The sequence below is a fragment of the Thermobia domestica genome, chromosome 11 (assembly GCF_964235325.1).
Source record: "Thermobia domestica chromosome 11, izTheDome1.hap1.1, whole genome shotgun sequence".
Classification (NCBI taxonomy): domain Eukaryota; kingdom Metazoa; phylum Arthropoda; class Insecta; order Zygentoma; family Lepismatidae; genus Thermobia; species Thermobia domestica.
The window spans coordinates 238,422,396-238,446,623 of NC_137464.1; the positions used below are offsets into that span (position 1 = coordinate 238,422,396).

The 24,228-nt window shown below is 37.3% G+C and overlaps 1 protein-coding gene across 2 annotated transcripts in view; it reads right to left on the reverse strand.

Moving 5' to 3' along the window:
- Positions 1–24,228, reverse strand: part of LOC145664840 (uncharacterized) — a 53,494-nt gene that overhangs the window by 26,320 nt on the left and 2,946 nt on the right. Inside the window, exon 1 of one of the 2 annotated variants that reach the window (XM_081731848.1) lies at positions 11,233–11,340. The exons of the other annotated variant lie outside the window; for it this stretch is intronic. Within the exon in view, the coding sequence (XP_081587974.1) occupies positions 11,233–11,303 (71 nt within the window). The 5' untranslated portion in view covers positions 11,304–11,340. Of the gene's footprint in view, positions 1–11,232; positions 11,341–24,228 lie in introns of those variants that run through there. 2 annotated transcript variants of the gene reach the window in all.

Genomic DNA, 24,228 nt, shown 5'->3' on the forward strand with positions numbered 1-24,228 from the left:
CCCGCATTTGCTCATCCTATGGTTTTGCATTCTTTATTTGAGTCTTTGAGAAGTCTCGGTCGAAAAAGTGTAACACGCTTTTTCAGGCCAGCCACCCTGAATGAGGTTTTCCGGGGTTTTCCTCATTCACACCAGGCAAATACCGGGATGGTACCTAACTTAAAGGTCCCAGGCCTATTCCTTCCTTCCCAAATCCTTTCTTCCTTCCCTTTCCCCGGATTGTGTGCTCGCCGACGGACGTCATCCCCCAAATCGTGAAGGGCTAAATGGCATTAGATGTCGAAAGCCCAGAAATCTAAATCCTAAATCCTAATCTTTCAGAAGTCTAAATATCAAATTTCATTATTCTAAATTGTGTGTATGTACAGTGTATATTATTTTATGTTGCCTGCAATTAAGTTGGGCATTATAAAGTTGATCTTAAAAAATGTACAATATTTTTATTCTTGGACTTCTTTTTCCTGAAATAAAAACGTACAACATAATATATGTGGGTAGTTCAATATATAAGTTCTCCTAAAACGTAAAAACAAAAAAACGAAAAAATGTTAACAGACATTTGTAAGCTATACATACATATGTAGGTGGGCCGGACCTTTCTCACCTCTCCACATAATTCTCATTGAGATTCATGCATTTGTTTCACCGTTGCACCAATTTGTCCAAACGCCATAACAAAAGATCAGAGCTATGGCTATTTAACATTCTCCTCACATCCCACTTCAGGATACATGGAGAGGTAAGGAAGGACCCACTTACACATGTATGTATAGTTTATATGTATATATTTGAAAAAAAACTAATATTTTACAGCTTAGGGAACTTTATATATTGAACGAGCCAAACATTTACAAAGTACTGACTGCACTAAGAGGTCAGAAAATATGAACAAGAGGGGTTTTGGGTACAAAAAGTGTGATTTCACTGGTATGGTTGGGACAAGAAGTGACTGATTATACAACTCCGGGCTATCCGCCGTTTTTGTTATTCGGCTTGCGTTTCCGCCAAATTAGACCGGAGAGTTGGAAGTCTACTGTACTTAAGCATGCTGTACAAACTTGATGTCTCATTTTCTCACATCTTTGATAATTGAACATACGTCCCTTGTGCTCTGAATATCCCATATATAACTGTAAGCGGGAACTCCTCCGTGGCTAAGCGGTTAGCGTACGCGCCTTTGGCGCGGGAGATCCGGGTTCGATCCCCGTTGGGAGCTCATGTGGTTCGGATTCCACGTTAATCAGTAGGTCCACGTCTCACATAGCCTCGCTGATGAAAAGGGATGTTAAACTCAAAATCAACCCAACTCAACTAAAAGCAAAGAATCAAAAGTCATGCGCCACCTTTGTATTTTTGAAACAGTTTGAAAAAAGCTGGCGAAACTTTAGATTTAGGTAATTAGGATAAGGGTGCACCAGATGTTGTCATTTGACATCATGGTGGTTGTCTTGAAATCATCTATTTTGAATTCAGGTCCAATACTTCAACTTGGAAGAGAGCATGCGACACTTGGTTTTTGTCAAGAATTTCACCAGAAATACGAATCAGAATTTTTTGTTTTACCTAACTTTAATCACAATGGGTTTTGTCTTTGGAGGTGATTTAACATGTCTCTCACTCGCCAAGGAAAAATTAAAATTATTCTCATTAGTGGGGAACGCACTGCCAGAGCCATCGCTGATGACTTCAATGTGCGGCATCCAGAGAGGGACAACATGCACATACGAGGGCGGGCTGAAAAGTTCTCGGCCTGATAATAAAAGACTGCGAATGTCAAGTCAAAAATTATTTTGTTTTTTGTCATAATCTCCCTTAACATCAATACACTGGTTCAGCGTTTCTCCAACCTCCCCGGAAGTGAGAGTCTGGAAGGTTGTGAAAATAGTCATACACGATCCTCTCAACTTCTTCATTCGATGTGAAGCGCTTCCCAGAAAGAAATTTCTTCAAGTTTGAAGTCCGATGGAGCACAACCAGGAGAATATGGAGGATATTCGAGCAAATCATTCCCCAAATCCCGCAATTTTCCCATCGCCAACATACCCTTGTGCACAGGTGCGTTGCCCTGGTGAAAGATGATTTTCTTCTTCTTCTTCTTCTTCAAGCCAGGCCTCTTCTGGCGAATTTTGGCATCCAGCTGGTCAAGAAGGTTGGAGTAATATTTGCCTGTAATTGTTCTCCCTTTTGCAAGGTAATCAATTGATAGGATCCCTTTCGCACCCCTAAACACACTGGCCATGAACTTTCCGGCTGATTTGATGGTCTTCGCTTTCTTTGGAGCTGCACCACCGGCTTCCACCCACTTGGTGCCGAATGGTGATGATATGGTGTGGGATATGGAATACTCATATCATCAGGTCGTTCTTCATTCATGGGAACTTAAACGGAGACAGATATCTTGACATGTTGCAGGTACAGGTGTTCCCATCACTGATGAACCCATAAAATGACTTACCTGCCTTTCTCCAACAAGATGGTGCGCCTCCTCACTATACACTATGTGTCACGAAGTGGTTGGATGCACAGTTCCTTCTGGTGACTGGATTGGTCGTCAAGCACCAATCGAGTGGCCACTCCTTTCCTGCGACCTGACACCTTAGACACTTATCTGTGGGGCCATGTCAAAGCGCTTATTTATCAAGAAAAATCACTGATCTCCGACATGCCGAACAACAAATCAGCCATGCTTATATCTTTGTGTCGCCGGAAGTGTTATTACGTGTCCATTAGGAATAGAAAAATGTATTGTATTTTGTTTAGCACACAAAGAGGGGCACATAGAGCATATCTTGTAGGAACCTACATGCAATGTTCACATTACAAAACTTTATGGCTGATTAAAGTTAGGTGAAAATATAACTTCAGATTCTGTTGAAATTTTAGCCTAAAATCATATGTCGCATAGTCCCCTTCCGATCTATGTTGAACTTGAATTCAAAATGGCGGATTTCAAGATGGCCACCTTATTTCAAGATGGCCGATTGGTGTCCATGCCAATTACCCATATCTAATGTTTCGTCATCTTTCCCCAATCTGCTTCATAAGTAGAAAGGTGGTGCTGGACTTTCGCCTTATCCTGTATATTCCAGTGCATAAGAAGCTCCGATATAAAGAGTAAGATCTTTCATTAAATTAGTAACCGTATTAGTCCTCCCACCCCCCCGTTACTGGACAGCGTGCTCGCATTTGGTGCACGTACTCCAAGATCTGATCTCCAGTAGGAGAGAATTCTTCAACCCATTACAATGTTTCGGATTCCACATTAAACAATAAGACCATTTCTTATATAATCTCGATGCTAGAAAGGGAGCTTAATCTTCAACAAACAAACAAACAAACAAAATGAAAACCGAATCACTACAGAGGTACCAGATATAGAGTGGGTCAGTGGGTCCTGGGTCAAGATTTGTGAGTGGATCAGTGGGCGTTGGGTCAACAGGACGTGACCCACTGCGACCCACCATCATAACCCACTCTGCTTAGCGCATTGTAGACAGCATATTTTAACATTGGTGAATTTGTCTACGTTTTAATTTCAAGGCTTCTATTTTTCTTTCTTTCTCATTTGTTTCTATTTACTTACCTGAGATGAGTATATTTAAGTGAAAAAAGAACTTAAGGCATTTTTGATATTTATATTTTTAATTTTAATAATAAAAGTAGGGCTTATTACTTGATTTTCGAGATAGTCAAATTTTACGCTGGTTTGTTTCCTTTACGTTGGCTTATTTTATCTTGATTTGAGACTTTTAAATTTCATCCTGTTTTCCACTGAAAAGTATCTGTAATTCAACACTTTACCATTTTATATCGTAAAGATCATATATACACAGAGTAACAGGGGTATTGTAACAGAGAGAAGCTTGAGTGATTGATTATAGAAATTCAACTCTGATTAGTGATGATTGCACAGCCTTGTTTTATTACAAGTGTAAAGTCTTTAGTCAGTGGAGAGGGGGGTGAGGATAATGAGTCAGACTTGATGACAGAGGCGCAAATCTGACTTCAACATTGGGGGAGGGACGAGTAAGATCGTTCCCTCTTTATATATATCGATTTTCAAAATATTTATGAAGTTCAAAAACAATGCTCTGTAGGATCAGGAGAACAGAGTTGTCTTCAATATTGGGAAGCGGGAAGATTTGAGGATTATTCTGGGGGAGGAAGATGAGACTCATATTAAAGCAGATGAATCTGATTTCTGAGGTGAACCTGTTGTATATTGTACAGCAAGGGGCATCAATTTCATCTCATTTTCCTTTATGACAATTGGACAAAAATCATCACATTTCTCCAAAAAAACACATTTCAAATTGAATTATTGGGGGGACAGCCCCCAGTTCCAAGACTGAAGGAGACATGTCCCCCTCATCCCCCCGGATTTGCGCCATTGGTTGGAGACGATGGATTTTGGTGGGTAGTGGGTCAGAGTGGGTCATGGTGGGAGAGAGTGGTTCACGATGTGTGGTGGGTCATGGTGGATTGGAGTGGGTCACGATGGTGGTGGGTCAGTGGGTTATGGGTCGTTTTCATTGACCCACGCCATCTCATTCCACGTCATTCATCCCACAGGAAGAACCCTAAATGAGGCTCAACTTCAATCTCTGTTAACATGCAGTTTTCCCAACTAGTCTAGTTGTTAGCGGGCGTGTCTTTGATTGACGAGGTCCCTCCATGTTCGATTCCTGACGAGAAAATATTAAAATTTGAACGCATTATGGTAGTTCGGATTTAATCTTAAACTCTAGGTCCACTTCTCATATCCCCTTGATGCTGAAAATGTACGCTAACTTCAAAAGATAATGACAATCTTTCAATATATGAATTTGAGATTGAGTGTTTTTTAGCCTCGGTAAAGTTGGCGATAAAAGAGAACATTGACTTGTTGCGGAAAATCAGCGCCCGAGTCGAGAGTATACTACGGCGCTCCGCTGCATATGAGTGAAGTCGACAGACCACCGAAATTTTCAAAAATAAACTCTGCTCTTCCTTGATTTTGATCATTTTCTATTGCTTTTTTCCTCACAATTTATACATGAGCACATGCATTTTCCTAACATGAGTAACATTATAAGACCTCTTCGTAAAGAAGATTAAGTACATACTAGTTTGTACTGATATTTTGACAAAACAAGTTAAATTAATACCTTTATGTAAAAGTATAAATCTGACTCTGGTCAAATTAAATATTAGACTGAAATAAAATGCTGTTGATCTAAGAAATTTCAAGTAATTCTTCCTCTCCCGGTTTTCTTTCCTTCTTTTTGCTTTTTCCACGTCAATTTTGCGCCCCCCATACTTCGGCGCCCAGGGCCGTCGCCACGCTTGCCCCCCCCCCCCTTCCCGGCACGGCACTAAGTGAGGATACCTAGAGATGAGGGAAAATTAAGTTTATAGAAATACGTGGTTTTTGTGGAATCGAACAACTATTGCGTATGGCGTTCCTCTGCGCCATGTTCAAATCTCGTTGAGAAATAAAATTTCTAATTTAAGATCAAACGGTTATGCCCTTTAGGTTAAAGGAGATGGGAAAGTTAATTAAAGTGAATTATTATGACATAATTGATGGAATGATAATGTGAGAGGAAAGGAATATCCTTGAGAAAGGATGCATTTACGATGTAGTCTAAAAATACCTCACAAGAGCTAGATTCGGTCAATGGATCCTTTGCACTAGAGGTGAGCGCTGTACCATTAACCCATGGTGCTCCCCGATTCCTCGTGAGGGTAACAGAACCCATCAATATGGCGAGTTGGAAAGTATGTGAATTAAGAAGTAGCAACATCCGGTGAAAAATGCCGTACCAAAGGTTATCTGTCCAACTACAGTCTATTAGAGGTTGTAATCCTGGAGAGAGTATTATTTGCTCTCAAAAATGTTTCTTTAAAAATATGTTACTCTCTCTATCTCTATGGCCTATGGAACGCGGAGGGTTAATGTCGCACTCGGAAATTCTCACCATTAATTTCTGTCCTTAGCCAACTGGATCCAGTTTCTACTTTGTATTCCTATTTATGGAAGATCCATCTTAAAATTGTCCTTTCATCTGTCCTTTTCCGATTGGATTTCCAGTTAAAACTTTGAAAGCTTTCGTACTTTCTTCCATCGTGGGTACATGACCTGTTCACCTGAGCCACCTAGACTTGATGACCCTAACAATGTTTAATAATCGGCATAAATTACGAAGCTCCTCGTCATGAAGTTTCCGCCATTCCTTTTCCTCTTTGGTAGACCTTATTATGCTCTCAAAGAAAAAAGGAAAGAGAAGTACTGAATTGACATAAAATTAAATTTTTACCATGATAAGGTTTGTACCATATACGCTACACAGTAAAAAATGGTTGTGTTAATTCAACTCAATTTTAACACAAGGCAGTGGTTCCAGCGTGACTATCACCATGCGGTGTTAGTTCAACACATACCCGCGGTGTTGGCGTTTAACACAGGGGGTGTGTTGCGTCTTTTAAGGGATACGGACAAAATTTCGCGGCCGAAACATCGCCGCCCAAAATCTCGCCGACCAAAACCTCGCGGGCCAAAAAAATCTCGCCGGGCCAAAGCCTCGTGTGGCCAAAACCTCGCCGCCCAAAACCTCGCCGCCCAAAACCTCGCGGGCCAAAAAAATCTCGCCGGGCCAAAACCTCGCCGCCCAAAACCTCACGGGACAAAATCTCGCCGGGCCAGAACCTCGCGTTGCGAAAACCTCGCCACCCAACATATAGCGTGGCCAAAACCTCGCCGCAAATGAAACTTTTCTTTAAAATTTACCCAATGAGTTTCTTAATATGCAATTCCACATTACAAATAATAATAATAATAATAATAATAATAATAATAATAATAATAATAATAATAATAATAATAATAATAATAATAATAATAATAATAATAATAAGACGAAGAAGAAGATACAAAACATCGTGTGCGTGGGCTTTCTCGGGTTATTCCCGTTTCCTCCCACTTTCTTTATTCGATCATTTGCTTCATTCTGGTCATCTACGTCTCTTTTAACCTACAGGACATAATCAAGGGGCGTCGTAAAAACTCATATATTATTTCATACTTTCATAAATATTATTAGATGAATATTCATAAATATTAAACTAAAGTTTTTGGATGTTCCAAAGTTCACGAAACTAACCCCGTTAGTTGTCATTACTTTTCTTATGCAGACTTTCTTTCCCTATAACCAGTTTAAAAACATCCTGTCGCCCTACCTTCACATTTAAATCCTCTAATACAGAAATAGAATTTTCATATAGTATCGCGGGACTTGGTCAAATACTTCTTCTGAAACAGCGTCTTTTATACCGTCATCCTTATCATCTGTTGGAACATTTACACTTTGGTCAGGCGGGATTTTGGGTATGGCGATATTTTGGGGCGCTAAGTTTTGGAAGACGAGGTTTTGGCAAGGCGAGATTTTGGCCCGCGAGGTTTTGGGTGGCGAGGTTTTCGCCAGGCGAGGTTTTGGCCCCGCGAGATTTTGGCCCGCGACGTTTTGGCCCGGCGGGGTTTTGGCCAGGCGAGATTTTGTCCGGCGAGGTTTTGGCCAGGCGAGGTTTCGGCCCGGCGAGATTTTGGGCCGCGAGGTTTTGGGAGGCGATGTTTTGGCCAGGCGATGTTTTGGTCCGCGAGGTTCTGGCCGCGAGGTTTTGTACCCAAACCGTCTTTTAACACACAACCGGTATTGAGCAGTGCCTTAAGCGTTAATGAACCACAAAATTACTCCCGAAAAAAAAATATGTTAAATAGCCTATATACGCAATGTGTTTACATTATGCTGAATCTAAAAAAAAACACTTTTAAACAAGTAAAAAAAATACAACAGTGGGGGGAGGGGTGCACGAACCACCAACCTTTCAATTACTAGCAGCGTGCTCTTCCGACTTGACCACGGAGGAGATGAAGAAAACGTCGCTTGTAGAGGGATAAATTGTTGAGGCCTTTTGAATTTGGCTAATCAGAGTGCTCCTTTAAGCCGCGTATATTCGACAATAACCGTTCGGGATAAGATCAAATCTGCTCGCCGCGCCATGTAGACCTAATTTTATAACAAAATGGCGACTGTCTATTTACTTTATTTTATAGTTCTTCCATATTCATTTTCAAATGATCAGCGCTAGTTGCCATTTAATAAAGTTGATGCGTTTGTTGCTTTTAGTACACAATCGCTTAGAAAAAGAAGCAATAAATACATCAAATGTGGGAGATGAATTTAGAACACCTAAATGGCACATGCCTAGTACATCTTGTGCTGTTAGGTTTCTTCAGATACATTTTGTAAAACAATTGAAAACACATCGCGCGGTTTCTATTTTTGAAATTTTGCGTATACTTGGATTTGTTTAAGTATTTCTTTCTACTGTGTTTGCCTGTACGAGTTCATAAGCCTTTATAATTAGATGCCCAACACATTTAGCAATCACGCAGAAAACAACACCGAAGATTCTACACTTGTATTAATGTAACACACAGGCTGTGTGTCATTTCAACTAGCGGCATTTGACACACAACTCCAAATGGAGAGTGAGTTGTTCTAACCACTTGTTTGTATTATATTTTAACACAATCGTGTTAACACATAGGCATGTCATTGAAATAACACAATGATTTTTTACAGTGTAATGTGATGCAGATTAGTAGAAGTATACAGCATTACTATGAAATAATTGGTGGAAAGGGAATGTGGGAGAGAACGGGGAACCTAGACACATCCCACTGACATTTGCTGTCCACATGCTCTACCATTGAACCACCGCGCCCCAGAAATATTATAGTTTGCTGTATTCAGTTGTTTGCTGAATTTGAAATGTACCGTATTTTATTTGTACTTTGTTTTAAGTGGAGAAACGAATTTATCCTAATTGCTTTCACTGCCTGGCATCACAATCTAACTCTGTTTAATGAATAAATACTACAAATCAGTCAAACGAAAAGAATTTATACATTAGCGATTCACTTGTTACTGCTATGTGGAATAAATCATGAGCTGGCATCCAGATATGTTTGCCGGGAGGAGTCCAAAGTAATTTTAGGGGATATAAAATACGTCTATTTAACATTGAACCTGTCTCATTGTGTACCCAAGAAGACAATAAATAATTGTTAATTACTGCCCACCTATTCTCTCAGGAAAAAAACGATAGAACAAAATTATAGATTTATAAGAAAAGAAAGAGTACATATGAGGCCTAAAATCAAATATTTAGCTTATATTAATCATTTCTTTATTAAACACGTATAGTTCTGTTAAGGAGGTCTACAAATGTTAGTTGAGTTACGAAATTCTGGAGGGGACAGGACCTGATGAACCTCCCGTGGGGCCGCCCCTTCCTGGCACACTGAACACTAATTCCTTTGCTTAAAACTTAACACAAGAATAAAAATCATATTTTTTGCTCACACTTATAAACAGAAAGTATTACTAACCTTCTCCGCTGATCTAGTAGCTAGTGCGTGCATTTTTAGACACGTGATCTATCGTGATTAATATTTTGATTATTTTGTTTGTTCAGCGTGCGTTTTTAGCATCAAAGTTATATGAGGAGTGGGCCTATAGTTTAACATAAAACCCGAACCATTATTTTAAATGTTTTTCCACCGAAAATTGAACCATGGACTATGTGGCTAAATTGAAGAGAAGGACCAAAAAAAAAAAAAAAAACTCTCAATGTAGAAACTAGTATGTTCTGTTATTTTAGATTAACCATGCACTGTTACACCTCACAATCAGCTGAAGCCAGTGGGCATATATGAAGCACAGTGGCGTATTTACGATTTTGTTTCGGGAGGGGCTTTACTAACTTTCGGGGGGAGCTTTGCCTGAAAATGTGAAAATTCTGCAAGAGATTTCATATACTTTACTATAGTAAGTAAGATTTCAGGGGGGGGGGCTTAAGCCCGGAAGCCCCCCTAAATACGCCACTGATGGAGCAGTTCATGCGAAACGGCTTCAGTCAAATAAACTTAGTCAAGTAAGAAAAATCATATCAGTTTTGAAACTTAAAATCAAAATAAACAGGGGGCCGCGGTGGCTCAGTGGTAGAGCGTTCACCTCTGGTGCTTGGGGTCCCGGGTTCGATCCCAGCCCCCGCCAAGTGAACTTTGTAGTGGACAAACACAGTGTTCGTGGGTTTCCTCGGGGTTCACCCGTTTCCTCCCACTTTCTTCATTCCACCGTTTCGTTCATTATTCTTCATCACCGTCTCCTTTAGCCTAACCGGCATAAACCTGGGACGTAAAACTCAGATTTCATTTCATTTTCATTTTTTCAAAATAAACATTTTTTTCTCGTGTAGATAAAAATTACATTAATCGAATGCTGTATAAGAAAATAATTTTTATGCTCATTCCCATGGCAAAAAAAAAAAAAAAAGGAAATGATTTACGATATGGACTGAAGCCCTTCTTGCATGTAAATTATAGGCGAAGTTCTGTATATATGTAATTTTATTTAGTTATTATTTTTTCCTCGTTTCTTTAACACAAAACTGTATTAAGACACGTTTTTTGCCAGGTTCCAGACGTTGCAGGTCTACCAATCGAATGAAACGAAATCAATAACTATTGCCACTAACATCTAGAGCAAATATAAATCTCATGCAGAAAGGACTTCAGTCACTGATTCAAGCCCATGCTGCCTAGAATAATCAATGTTGACATTTGTTTATAAAATGTTCGACCAATGAAACCGAAGTTCTTTATGCATATAAACATGTGTATCCCATTGGAACAAAAATCCGATGGTTTTTTTTTTCGCCATTTCGCCATATTGGTGACTGAAGCCCTTTTAACATGAACGAATTCATATGTGATACGGGTGTGCATAAACACTTTGGCTCTATCAACAGTGTACGGTCTCTCTGGGCATGAGATAGGTGCCTCTTACTTAATTCTTAGAATTCCACATTCACCTAACGACGCTAGATCAACAGTAAAAATTCTGAATACTCAAAGTGTAATGTCGGAAGATAATTGAATGCCGTACTATACGCAGACAAAGGTTATCACTCAGATAAACAAAGGCAGAATACCTTTAGAATATCTAAATCAACGAAATATTTCTTTTACGATGAAAGAACCATAATATTAAAAGCTTAAAAGTATGTTAATACAACCAAAAATAAAACAGGAAACAAATGAAAAACGCAAATCGCAAAGTAGCTAAAATTTACGTACATTTTAGGTATTTTCCTAAATTTTATCGCCTTAATTAACAAAAAACTTACCTAGACTGATCGGATTGAAGAATTTTGGGGTTTCTTGAGCTCCGTCCTCTGCTAGCTGTCAGCGTACTCATCTTGCATAACAATCTTCGACGCAGCACACTAACACAAAATTGCGATTCACTTCCGCTCATTCGTTTTATACCTCCTTAAAGGCGTATGAACAGTGTTGCCAACAGATGCTTTGAAAAAGTAGCTATGATGTACAAAATCAAGCTGAAAATATCTGAACATACCTAAACTTATAGCCAATCACTTTTATCCGAAACCAAACACTTTTATCGTTCACATTTGAAATATTTAAATTGTGTTTATGCGTCTTTCAAGGAAAATACTAAACTTTCTTAAGTTTTTTCCTTCGTTACATATTCTTTGTAGCAATACTAGGTATATTTTGGTGTTATTATTATTGGTGTTATTATAGCACACCAGTAGAAGTACAGAGCTCAAGGCAAAACCACATACACTGACACAAATCATATCAACACTAATTAATCCTCAACTATTCCGGTGAAAAAAAACTTACACTCCGGTGGGATCTGACGAATTTCAATTCTTTCTTTCACGAATATTGAACTTTCTTCACTTTTTTTAAAAAAAAAATGCAATGCCGAGTAATGTCTTTGATCTTTAGTTCTTGTTTTGGTATTTTCAACGGAGTCGCAATATCATATACACATTCCTACATATATTTGTAAAGCTACATGTATGTAGTTTTTTAAAAATGTAATTTCGTTGGTGTTTAAAGATGTTCTAGCCACAGGAGGTAAAACCTTCTCCAAGACCAGTAGCATCTGTTGTGTCGTTTTGTGAGTTCTATGTATAAAACACCAAATTTATAATTGCAAGAGCTAAAAATAAATTATATATAAATCACGTTTACTATTCTTGACGTTCAAGAAAAAAAAGTAAAGTTTACACTATGTTTGGGTATACCAGATCCCAAGTAACTCATATTGCAAAACGTCAGAGTACTTACTTTTGTTTCCATTAAAACAATGCAAAAATGATTTTAAAAAAGGCTGGAAACATTGGAAATGTGGGTGTGCAGAAGAATGGAGAGAATTAGCTGGGTCTAACGGAAAGCGATTGAGAAAATTTTAGAAATGGTGGATCAGGAAAGACCATTTGAAATATTATTAAGAAGAGGAAGAGAAACTGGTTGGGACATTGGCTAAGTAGGAACTGTATCATAAGGGACGACTAGAGAGTATAGTGGCAGGAAAGAGAGGGAAAGGGCGAAGAATACTATAATTGACGAACGATATCAAAACAGAAAAATTGTGCGTGAAGACGATGAGGTTAGAGGAAGATCGTGGAACATGGAAGCTTCTCAGCTGCGGGAAGTGACCTGCCAATAATGGCAGAATACCCATGATAATGATGAATACAATGATAGGTCAGGCCAAACTATGAGGTTATACGAAACCAGGACCATAAATTACTAACTTTAAATTTGGAGTTAAACACATGAAAACTGTGGTTTGTGAGATGCCAAAAGAGTAGTTAAGGGTTAACAATGAATGATGCTTTAGTGAAAATGATACAAGTAAAATGGAATCTACACTATATACTGTGGTGTGATAATGCTGCTGCAAGCACAAGAAGTAGAAACATTCCAAGCCATATTTCGTTTTAACTTACATTCCTTTTTTTTTTTAAAAAAAAAGAAGGAGTAGATTAAAAGAGATTTTTAAGTACTGCTACGAACGAATTACTAGAAATTTGCAATTACGGATGAATAATTGGCTAAAATTATAGACAATAATTAAATCATATTTTTCTAACTAAATATGGTGTGAAAATGGCTGAGTTGGCAATATTGCATATGAACGCAGCGAGTGTTGACTACCAAAGTCGTTGCACAACTTAATTCTTCCACAGCTTCAGCTCTTTATGATTTCAAAGAAGAAAAGTCAAGCAGATATAGTCACAAATTTCAATAATAATAAGATAATTCTTTAAAAATAGGAATTATTTATTTAAATACAATTTTAAATGAATATTGTTTCGGAACTCTTTGCTACAATGGCGTATAGTTGATTAGAGTTGACCAATCAGAAGCCTCTTACGTTGATGTTTTATCTACAGACAAAAATTATCTATCAGTTCAACATCCAATGATTTTGTCCATTAGGCTAAGAAAGATGGATGATAAGTACTTTCGATCTTAGGGGTATTTCAATTAACGAAGTCCTGTGTCGTGCAGAAAATAAAAGTTATTTTAAAAAGTAATTTCTCCCTAAGTTTTTAAGGCTGAAACTCTCCTCTAAACGGCTGAAACTTCCAGAAATGAAAGAAAAATGTACCAATTTACTAGAAAATGCCGGATTTTGTGCAATATAATGATGCGAATATAATGATGCAAGCAATACTTTATTTCGTGCAAAGTAATAATGCTTGAATGTTGTAAATGACAATGATACATCTTTAGTTTTCTTTCTACAATGACTGAAAGACATTCTTGGATCAGGTTTGCAAGTAGATAATTCACAAAAAGCCCTCAAAATTACTTTCTCAAATAAAAGAGTATACAAAATTTATTTTTGGTTGATACTTTAAATTTCAAAATGGTCGTGTCGTTCCCAAATGACACTCGGATTTAACGTAAATTTACAGCTTGTCGTTTTCCGTAACTACAGTTGGATTGAAAGTGTTAAGGCAAGTGAATGATGATGGAAGAGTTGAGTAGATTTTTTAGTTTAGCGTCCCTTTCAGCAGCGAGGCTACATGAGACGTGGATCTATTGATTAACGTGGAATTCGAACCACATGAGCTCTTCTCGCAGGGAATTAAACCCTGGTCTCCCACGCCAGGCACGTAGCCAAGGGGTGGGTCCGGGGGGTCCGGACCCCCCCCCTTCGAGACCAGAAATAAAAAAATTAAGGAAGGACGAAACAAAAAGAAACAAGAAATAGGAAAAATCAGCGTTAAAAATAAAGATAAAAGTAAAGCTAAAATAAAAATAAATTTTTATCATCGCTTCCCTGTACTATCAAACATGTTATTTCAGAAACGGTTTTCTACTGCTCCTTTAACTTGTCATTTGGAACAGACAGTAATTGACGGAATAATAAAAACAAAAAAAAAAGTTATGTGGAAAGCAAGTCCTGTTAACATTTGATTCAACAGAGAAAGGAACGCAGATATAAAACATTTTACAAAACATTATTGGATACGTACTTTTTTTAAATAGTTGAGATCATAGTGAAAGGAAAATTGTCATATTTGGATGAACAGAAGAAGGAACGTAGATATTGTAATTTTTTAAAAACATATTTTTATAAATTCTTTTATTCTTTTATTCGAGATTTCTTCACAGTTTGTTACTAAAATACTTACTAACATGCATGGGCACCGATCCTGAGGGGCCGGCCCCCCAAGGGTCATGTGGGCCCCCTTGTTGTATTTATAAATATAGGGCCTACAATATATTGGCATATTTGAATGCAATTTGTCTTAAAATCCTCATATATGCCTTCTAAATCTGAATGGACCCCCCGAAATTTACAGAGAAATCAGCGCACTTGCTAATATGTCCTAATTTTAAAGTCTTAACAAACCAATATAAGTTGCTAGTAAAATAGTTTAAATTGATCAAGCCCCTGGTGTGATAACCACAATATTTCATATCAAACTTCCCCCCCCCCCTATCACGAAATCCTGACTAAACGAACCAATATATGCTACCAGTAAAATAGTTTAGAATAATCGAACTCTGGTGTGATAACCACAGTATTTCATGTCTCGGACCCCCCCTATTACGAAATCCTGGCTACGTGCCTGCCCACGCCAAAGGCCCGTACGCTAACCGCTTAGCCACAAGGGAGCTCAAGATGATGAAAGAATTGGTGGGATGAAAATGTGGAAGGAAACGGGAGTACCTCGAGAAAACCCACGGATACGATGTTGTTCACCACAAATTTACTTGGTTGGAGATCGAACCAAGGACCCCATATACCAGAGATAAGCGATCTACTACTGAGCTTCCTTTTCCAATTCATCTACAGAGAACGTCACAAACTGTAAGAAGCCCTTTTTACTTAATACAATATTGAGTTGAGTTGAGTTGATTTTGAGTTTAACGTCCCGTTCAGCAGCGAGGCTATATGAGACGTGGACCTACTGATTAACGTGGAATCCGAACCACATGATTAATACAATATTGAATCTACTTCTTAACTTAGTTTATTATTAGAAATAGCAAATTATCAAAATGTATGATGTTTTATTAATCATAGTAATAGAATTATTGCTTAGTAAGTTAAAGGATTTTCTAGACTGAGCAAGACAAAATATAAATGGAAAACGTTTTCCAGTGCATTTCTTTAAAGTAGAAAAAGAAATTTACTTTAAATAGTTTACGAAATACCCTCACATATCTCTTATGAAAAAAGCAGCTTTAAAAAACGTTGCGAAGAGTACCTGTTTTTCGGCCATGTGAATTTGCGGTGAACAACATCGTCTGTGTGTGTTTTCCCGAGGTTCTCTTATTTCGTCCTACATTCCTTTTCGCCAAATATTTCACAACCACTCAAAATCATCGGCCATCTGTCTCCTTTAGCCTAAAGGGCATAGTCGCGCGTTGGACGTTAAACTAGACATTTCGTTCCGTTATTCATAGTACAAAAACTATAACATCAAGGCATAATGTATGTAACTACAGCGCCAACGCATCATTCATTGTTAATACTTAACTATATGGAGGGGTTTCATAGACCCCCGTCGTCATTTGATTCTCTCTAAATTTAAAAAGTAGTTAATAGATGGCACTCAATTCTTGTCTATCCTCTTAGTTTGACCTGAACTATCATTGTTAATATATAAACAAAAACAAGTACTCTAACTATTTGTAATATGAGCTACTTGGGGTCTGAGATACCCCACCAGAGTTTATATGCTGCCGCATGTCATGTTTAATCCAAATGAGAACATATTTAGGAATAAATGGAAGAGAAATGCAATTTACATTTAGGAAAAAATCGATAAAGCTAAACAAGCAATTAGTTTTTACTCTGAAGATTATAGCTTTCAAATAGACTTCATAAGTATACTGTATAAAGATTTTAGTAAAATTACAATGAACCACTGTCAAACTTACTGTGATTTTAATATTATATTACAGTGATACATAAACTCTACACATATGGTTTACATATCATTTGATATTGGCCCTGGATAGAACCATGTCTGTGGACTTCTTCGGAGACCATTCATTTTCTTAAACGTTCTTTTCTTTCCAGGGTTTCTTTCGTCATGCAATTCTCATCCATTTCACTAGATCAAGGCAGATGATTATTAACTTAAGATCTCTTTCAGCATTCATACATAAAGTGTTAAAAAAAACTGTGAAAAAAACAAAATAGAAGTTTAGTGCTGTATAATGTACCAAAAATAACACCACCATAGGTTTGTAATAAGGTCGAGGAAAATGTTATAGGACCTGTTATATCGTCTTGATAACCATACCTTGTCACACCTCATTCTCATAAGATTTATTCTAACGCGTTAAATGGGATGCTTACTATAAGTACACGCATCATTATTAGGAAACATTAAACAACAATAGATACTAAATAAAAGTGTATATTTTTTATGTATTATAGTAGATTCAGCTATAATACATAAAATATATTTCAGCAGATTAAAAACTTAATTGGCAGCGAAGATAAACTTATTAGCTGTTTCAATCGAATCACCATGTACACTCGCGAAAGAATTAAGTCAGCCGTGCAAGCTACATCAGAAGCGGGAAAATATTCCCAACTCTATTCACCTGAGTTACCTTCTTCGGGAGACCTGTTGCTTTCTGCTTTCACGTGAAGTTTGTAAGCGGGCGACTCTCAAACAAATTTAGTGTCTGCTGAAAAACCATGTTCCTTTTGATAGTAAGCTTAGTGCTTTCAGACAAAGAGGAAAAGAAAAAGCAATACCTGCATTTGTTATTGAGGAGAAAGATAAATAATTCATGCATAGAAGTTTACTTGAAGCGCCAGAGTTCTTATTATAATTAATTTAGATACCGACATACTCATGATTTACTCACAAGTTAATTGAGGTGTAAACAGTGAAAAGTGATTTTGGAAATGCAAGACTGTTAATGATCTAATTCTATGAAATGAAATGGAATTTTTAACAACACAGGATTATGTTATGAAGGCTAATGGAAACGGCTGATGAGTGAAGAAAATGAATGGTGAAATAAACTGTGGAATTGTGTGGAAGGAAATATCGAACTCTTAGAAACCAACGAACACAATGATGTCCAACACACACTTACATGTCATAGCCTGGAATCAAACCTATAATCTTAAAACCAGAGGCGAGTGCAATATCATTGAGCCACCATATCCCAATTATGACAGGAAAATTGCGCTCCCGATTACGACATCAATTGGTTGGTTGGTGACCTGATTTGGAGTTGAGTCTCCCATTCAGCGCCAAGGGTATTTAAGATGTATACCAAATATTAACGTAGGATTCGAACCAGATAAGTTCCTACCGGAAATCGATCCCGGGTCTCCCCCTTGTCTGAAATGACCCCATGCCGTAAGCGTCGTTCGACCACCGATAGGCAACTAGCGACATCTTGCCAAAAATTGGCTGCCCCGCAGCGATGATCCGCGGTGGTCCCATTTCCGTTTTGAACATTATACCACCAGCGGCCCACTAGTGACGAAACGCCAATAAACCACAAAATTACTTCCTCAAAATCTGTTAAACCGCCTATATGCGTAATTTGTTTACATTAATGTGACTCTGAAAAATACTTTTAAAAAGTCAAGAAAAGTACCCCGCGATGGGCATGAACCACCAACCTTATGTTTACTAGGCGAGTGCTCTTCCGACTTGGCCACGGAGGCGATGGAGAAAACGTCGCTTGTAGAGGGATAAATCGTTGGTGTCTTTATAATTTGGCTAATCAGAGTGCTCCTTTAACCGTGTATATTCGACGATAACCGTTTGGGATAAGATAAAATGTACACGCCTTGTAATTTTATAACAAAATGACACGCGTCTATTTACTTTATTTCATGGTTCTCCGATATTCACTTTCAAATGATGGGTGACAGTTGCCATCTAAATTCATATTATTACACGCACTCATCTCAAGATTTTTCACTTCATGATGTAGAGGCAGGGGTTACTCTTGACCCCTGGAGCTCACTTTAGGAACAATTCGACAGGAAAAAAATAATATATAATAATAACCGGATGCACATGACTGCGATAGTTCGTGTTGGAACCTTCGCGATTCTCTGCGAGGAATCGAAGGAGCGCGGAGCAAAATGAAGTCCTCACTGCTATGCGGTGGTAAGTTCAACACCCCGACACTAGATATATCTTTCGATTCGACGAAACCCTCGGCAGTCCTTCGACCCGTCGCTATATCGACGATCGACATTTACCGGCAAATGGGCCATTAGGTGTTGACGACGTGTACGGCATGGTGGAGTGCGCTAACTATATAGTTACGACGGATTTCCCACCGGTCACGGCTTAAACTTCGTGATTTATGCTAGTCTTGCTCACGAAATGAGATTTCGGATTCTCTCGTTTCCTAAAAGTATCGTAAAAATTCAATTTCGTTTCCAAAAAGGATTACCTATTTCTATTGGACGCGGTCGTTTTGTCTCGTTTCATCGGCAACACTAATTTCTGCACACAGTAACACACACAAAGGTAAATAACATCTGTGTGAGTTTTCAATATTATGGTGTTGCGTTTACTCGTGATCCATTTAAATTAAAAGATCATAGTTGTAGCATCTCATACTATCGTAATTGTGTATAGGTTAAATATCTTTGTCATCTATGGCGTAATTGCCGCTCGTGAAATTTTCACCAATACTGTTTCAAGCGTTTAAGTCAACTTGTTTCATTATTCTTTTTGTTTGTCAAAGGGAAAGTTCGGACTACAAATTCTTTATAAGAAAGATTAGGTGAAGGAGGAATCATGCTGTCTCGAAGGTGGTAGTAGAAAAAAACCTTATTTAACAGGGCTAAGAAGGAAGATTTCGTAGTGCTGCCCACAGGACTTTTTAATTTACAACATTTAAGATGAAGAATGTCTCAAGACATCTTCATCTTCTATTAAATAATCAAGTATCAGATCTGATATAAAACACTACAACAAATCTGTTGATTCAAATCGTTGCGAAACAAAATATTTCATCCAATGTGTGTTCCTGGGAGAACTTGAGCGAATTTTTCAGTAAGGTTTTTCTTGGAGTTTCCTCATTCACACCAGGCAAATGCCGGGATGCTATCTAACATACAGATGCAAGCCGTTTCGTTTCTTTTCCCTCTCCGGGAATGTATGATGGCTGAGGGATATCATCCTTCATATGTGAAGGGCTTAAGGTCATAGCTGCCGCAATCACCAGAAGTATATATAAATAAATAAATAATCCATTATGTAGCAATACTTAGTGTTTGGCTGAATCGTTAACTGCTGCTCCATCTTGCTGGTTGAAGTTGAGATTGGTTTGTAATGTTGCCACGTTAGTAGAGCAAACATGTAAAGTAGAATGGTTAGGATATGCACCTTCGGTGCGAAAGACCCGGATTCGAAACTCAGTGGGAGCTTAAGGTTCGGATTTCATGTTAAGCTGTAGGCTAATGTTAAGCTAAAATTATAATAAATTTTTATGTTTATTGAAGATTGTTTTGTTCCTGACTAATATTAGTTTGAAGATATAAAGTGTTCACGAGCGAAATAAATAAATAAATAAATAAAAATAAAAATAATAAAAAAAGACATCCTAAGCACTTGGAAACGCCATGATAGACTGAAATATTTTATTTTGTTCTTTTTGTTTAATATGTGTAATTATATGTCTCCTTCTTTTTCTAAGTGAACTAGAGGAAATATTCTGAACAATTTTGAAACACTCAACACTAAGGCGTAGATAAATAGGCGATTTTATTTCGTTATCTTTATGAAATGTGTGATATAGTGTATATTTTTCTTTCTTTCTTCTTACGATATATGAAAATTAACATTCCAGTTATTCTTATATGAAATTAGAAAATGAACATTGAGAAGAGTTGTAGGTTTTCAAACTGTTAATTAAAAAGAGTAAATAAATAAACTATTTTATTTTGTCCTATCCCTGAAATAAGTATATCGTTTTCTTTCTTCTTTTCTTCATGGTGGACTTCAAGACTCTTTATCTAGTCGATCGCCAGTAGTTCGCCTGAAGAGAAAACGTTGCACAGCAGAGAGGATTCAACACGTACCAATACACCTTTTGAACAGGATTGAACGTGTATTTTTTCCCTTTAGTGGTTTCATGAAAAAAATATACCGTATTTCTTCGAATATAAGGGGCCATCGAATCCAAGGCGCATCTAAATTTTGGACGTCTAAAAGATGACAAAAAGGTACGCCTTACATTCGAAGAAATACGGTATATTCTTTCCCCTCTGTACAGGCGCGTCGAGTACGTGGGTGCTCTGGGGCTCCAGCATCCACAAGATTTTTAGCTTAATTGAAACAAAATAAATATTTCTCATCTTCTATTATCAAAAAATAATAAGCAATTAAAACATTGAGATCGATGTTAAAATGTTTAACTTCTAAAACATAATTGTGATATTTTCCATAAGTAGAAGCTTTGCTTTGTATATAATTAAATACACACTAGTTATTTGCTGAGCAAAACCATAAATTTATTGTTACAGTTTCAGATGTATATAAGATTGTACAGTTATCCGAGAACCCCGAGAAAACCCACGCACACGGTGTTTGTCCACCACAAAGTTCACTTGGCGGGAGCAGGGTTTGAACCCGAGACCCCTAGCACCAGAGGTGAACGCTCTACCACTGAGCCACCGCGGCCCCCTTTTTACTGTTAGAGGTATGTGTGTTACTGTTAGTAGTATGTGTGTCACTGATGTGTTACAGTTTGTAGTATGTTCGTTACTGTTAGAAGTATGTGTGATACTGTTAGTAATATGGGTTTACTGTAAAAAGTTTGTGTCGCTGATATATATATTTGTGTTACTGTTAGAATTATGTGTGTTTGTGTTACAAGTATGTGCGTGTCTCTGTTATATGTATATGTGTTGCTGTTAGAAGTATTGCTTTACTCTCAAAAGTACGTGTGTCTCTGTTAGAAGTAAATATCGCACTGCTAGAAGTATGTGTATTACTGATAGTAATATGGGCATTACCGCTAGAAGTATGTGTATTACTGTTATAAATATGTGTGCCAAAATTAGTAGTATGTGTGTCACTTTAAGAACTATGTGTGTTACTGGTACAAGTACGTGTGCAAATGCTAGGAGTATGTGTGCTACAGTTAGATGTGTGTCACGGTTAGTATTGTTATGTCACTGCTAGAAGTAGGTATGTTACTCTTAGAAGTAAGACTATCACTGTTAGTAGTATGTTTTTTACTATTAGAGATTTGATTGTCACTTATAGAAGTATGTTTGTCAGTGTTAAAGGTATGTGTGTAACTGTTAGATGTATATGTTTCACTTTTAGAAGTATGTGTCCAGTAGCTATTTCAGAAAAAATGTTCCGGGGGGCACACTTGGTATTCCGGGGGTGCAATGCTGATACTATTCTAATCATTATTGTAATATAAATGTAGTATTTTGGTCTCCTCTGGGGGAACTCTCAGAGCTCCGGAGGGCAGTGCCCCAAAAACATTTCTGGAAGAAACACTGTATGTGTCACTGTTAGAATATGTGTGTCAGTGTAGTAGTATGTTTATCACTGTTAGAAATATGTATGTTACTGTTCCAAGTATGTGTGTCACTGTTAAAGGTATGTGGGTTACTTTTAGAAGTGTGTGTATTAGTGTTAGTAATTTTCCTTTACTGTTACAAGGATGTTTTTTACTGTTAGAAGTATGTACAGCACTGTTAGAAATTTGTATGCTACTATTGGAAGTATGCGTATCACTGTTAGATGTATGTGTTTTACTGGTAAAAGTATATGTGCCACAGAAACTTATATGTGTGTCACTGTTTGAGGTATTAATGTCACTGATAGAAGTATGTGTGTTACTGTTGGAAGTACGTGTGTTATTGTTAGTAGTATGTATGTCACTGTAAGAACTGTTTGTGTGTGCGTGTGCTTAAAAAGTATGTGTTTTATTGTAGCTAATATGTAAATTTTTGTCAAAAGTATGTTAGATGTACGTTTGTCACTTTTAGTAGTATGTGTCACTGTATGAAGTATGTGTATTTTAGTTTTGCTTTACTGTTAGAATTATCTGTGTTACTGTTAGAAGTATGAGCGTTACTTCAGGAGTACGATTACTACTGTTATAATTATGTGTTACTATTAGTAATAATGACGTCAATGTAAGAAGTATATGTGTTACTTCTGTTAGTAGTGTGTGTATTACTGTAAGAAGTATGTGTGTCACTGTTAAATGTATGTGTGTCAGTGTTAGAAGTATATGTTTCACTCTTAGAAGTACGTATGTGTGTTACCGTAAGAAGTATGTTGTATTGTATTTATTTCGTCCTTTTTTCATACATTTAACACTGTAATATAATGCATATGAAGTGGACACGTCATTTATATATGAATACAAAAGTAAAAGAAACAATAATAGTGAAAATTACACACACTAGGTTAATAATTAAGCCTTACTTCTTACATCTTATTACGCTGTACATTTTACATGACATCATTGTTAAAAATAAATTTAGCAATTATTGCTTGCAGTGTATTTAGAAATCTCCAACAAATATCTAATGCTAAAAGCGAGTAATGACATTGATTTACTGTACATCATGTAACATTTCTATTCACTTAGCAGTTCATGTATTCCTCTACCGAGTAAAAGCAATGTTGTAATAAATATTTCTATAGTTCTTTTTTAAATTTAGCAACAGAGTCCTGAGTTTTTATTTCTTTCGGAAGTTTATTGTAAAGCATGATACCAGCGTATTTACACCCTTTTTCATATAATACTGTTCTGTGTTCTACAATAGAAAAGTTTTGTTTGTTAATACAAATATGTGTGTTACTATTATAAATATATACGTTATTGTTAGTAGTGCGTGTGTCACTGTAACAAGTATGTGTGTCACTTTGGGATGGGTGGGTGAGTTACTGTTAGAAGTATGTGTGTTACTGTGAGTAATATTTGCCTTACTGTTAGAAGTATATATGTTACTGTTAGCAATATGCGCGTAACTGTTAGAAGTGTGTGTATTAGTTTGAGAAGTATTAGGGATGCGCACGAGATGAGTCGAGACGGGATTTTCCTGACAAAATTCGTGTCGAGACACGGCTCTTCCAATAGAGAGATATACATTTTTCGAGTCGAGACATCACTTTTACAACACATTTTCGAGACGAGACAGCCATAAATCTTGTCTCGTGCGCATCCCTAGGTGAGCTAATGTTGACAATATATTCGTTACTGTTAGTAATATGCGCGCTACTGTTAAAAAATTACTGTTACTGGTGGTAATATGATCGTTACTCTTTGCAGCATGTATTGTTAATGTTAGAAGTAAATGGGTTACTGTTAGAAGTATGTGTGTAAATGTTATATGTATGTGTGCTACTGTTAAAAATATCGCTTTACTCTCAGAAGTATGTGTATCGGTGTTAATAGTACATGTGTCACTGTTAGAAGTATGTGTGTTAGAGAATACAACTATCGGTGGCTTGGAAACAACTTCAAATTCCAGAGTATTTCTGGAGAGGGCACTGAAGTTTTCATTATCATTAGCTTTACCTCATTGCCCATTTAACTACGACGATGGAAATGTATAAATGTACTGAACTGAGTAGGGCTCAGTGATAAAGTCTCACCTTTGGATCTAAACTGTCACAGTTCGATTCCACGTGATGCTATCTTATGAGATAGACAACATAGTATTTGTGAATTATTTTGAGGATTCTTCTGTTTCCTGTAATTACTTTCATTCCACAAAGTGCTCTTCGTTGCCCTCATTAGAGCATGGGATCCCTGGTTCGATTTCTGGTGGGAGATTATTGAATGAATTATGGAGAAAGAGA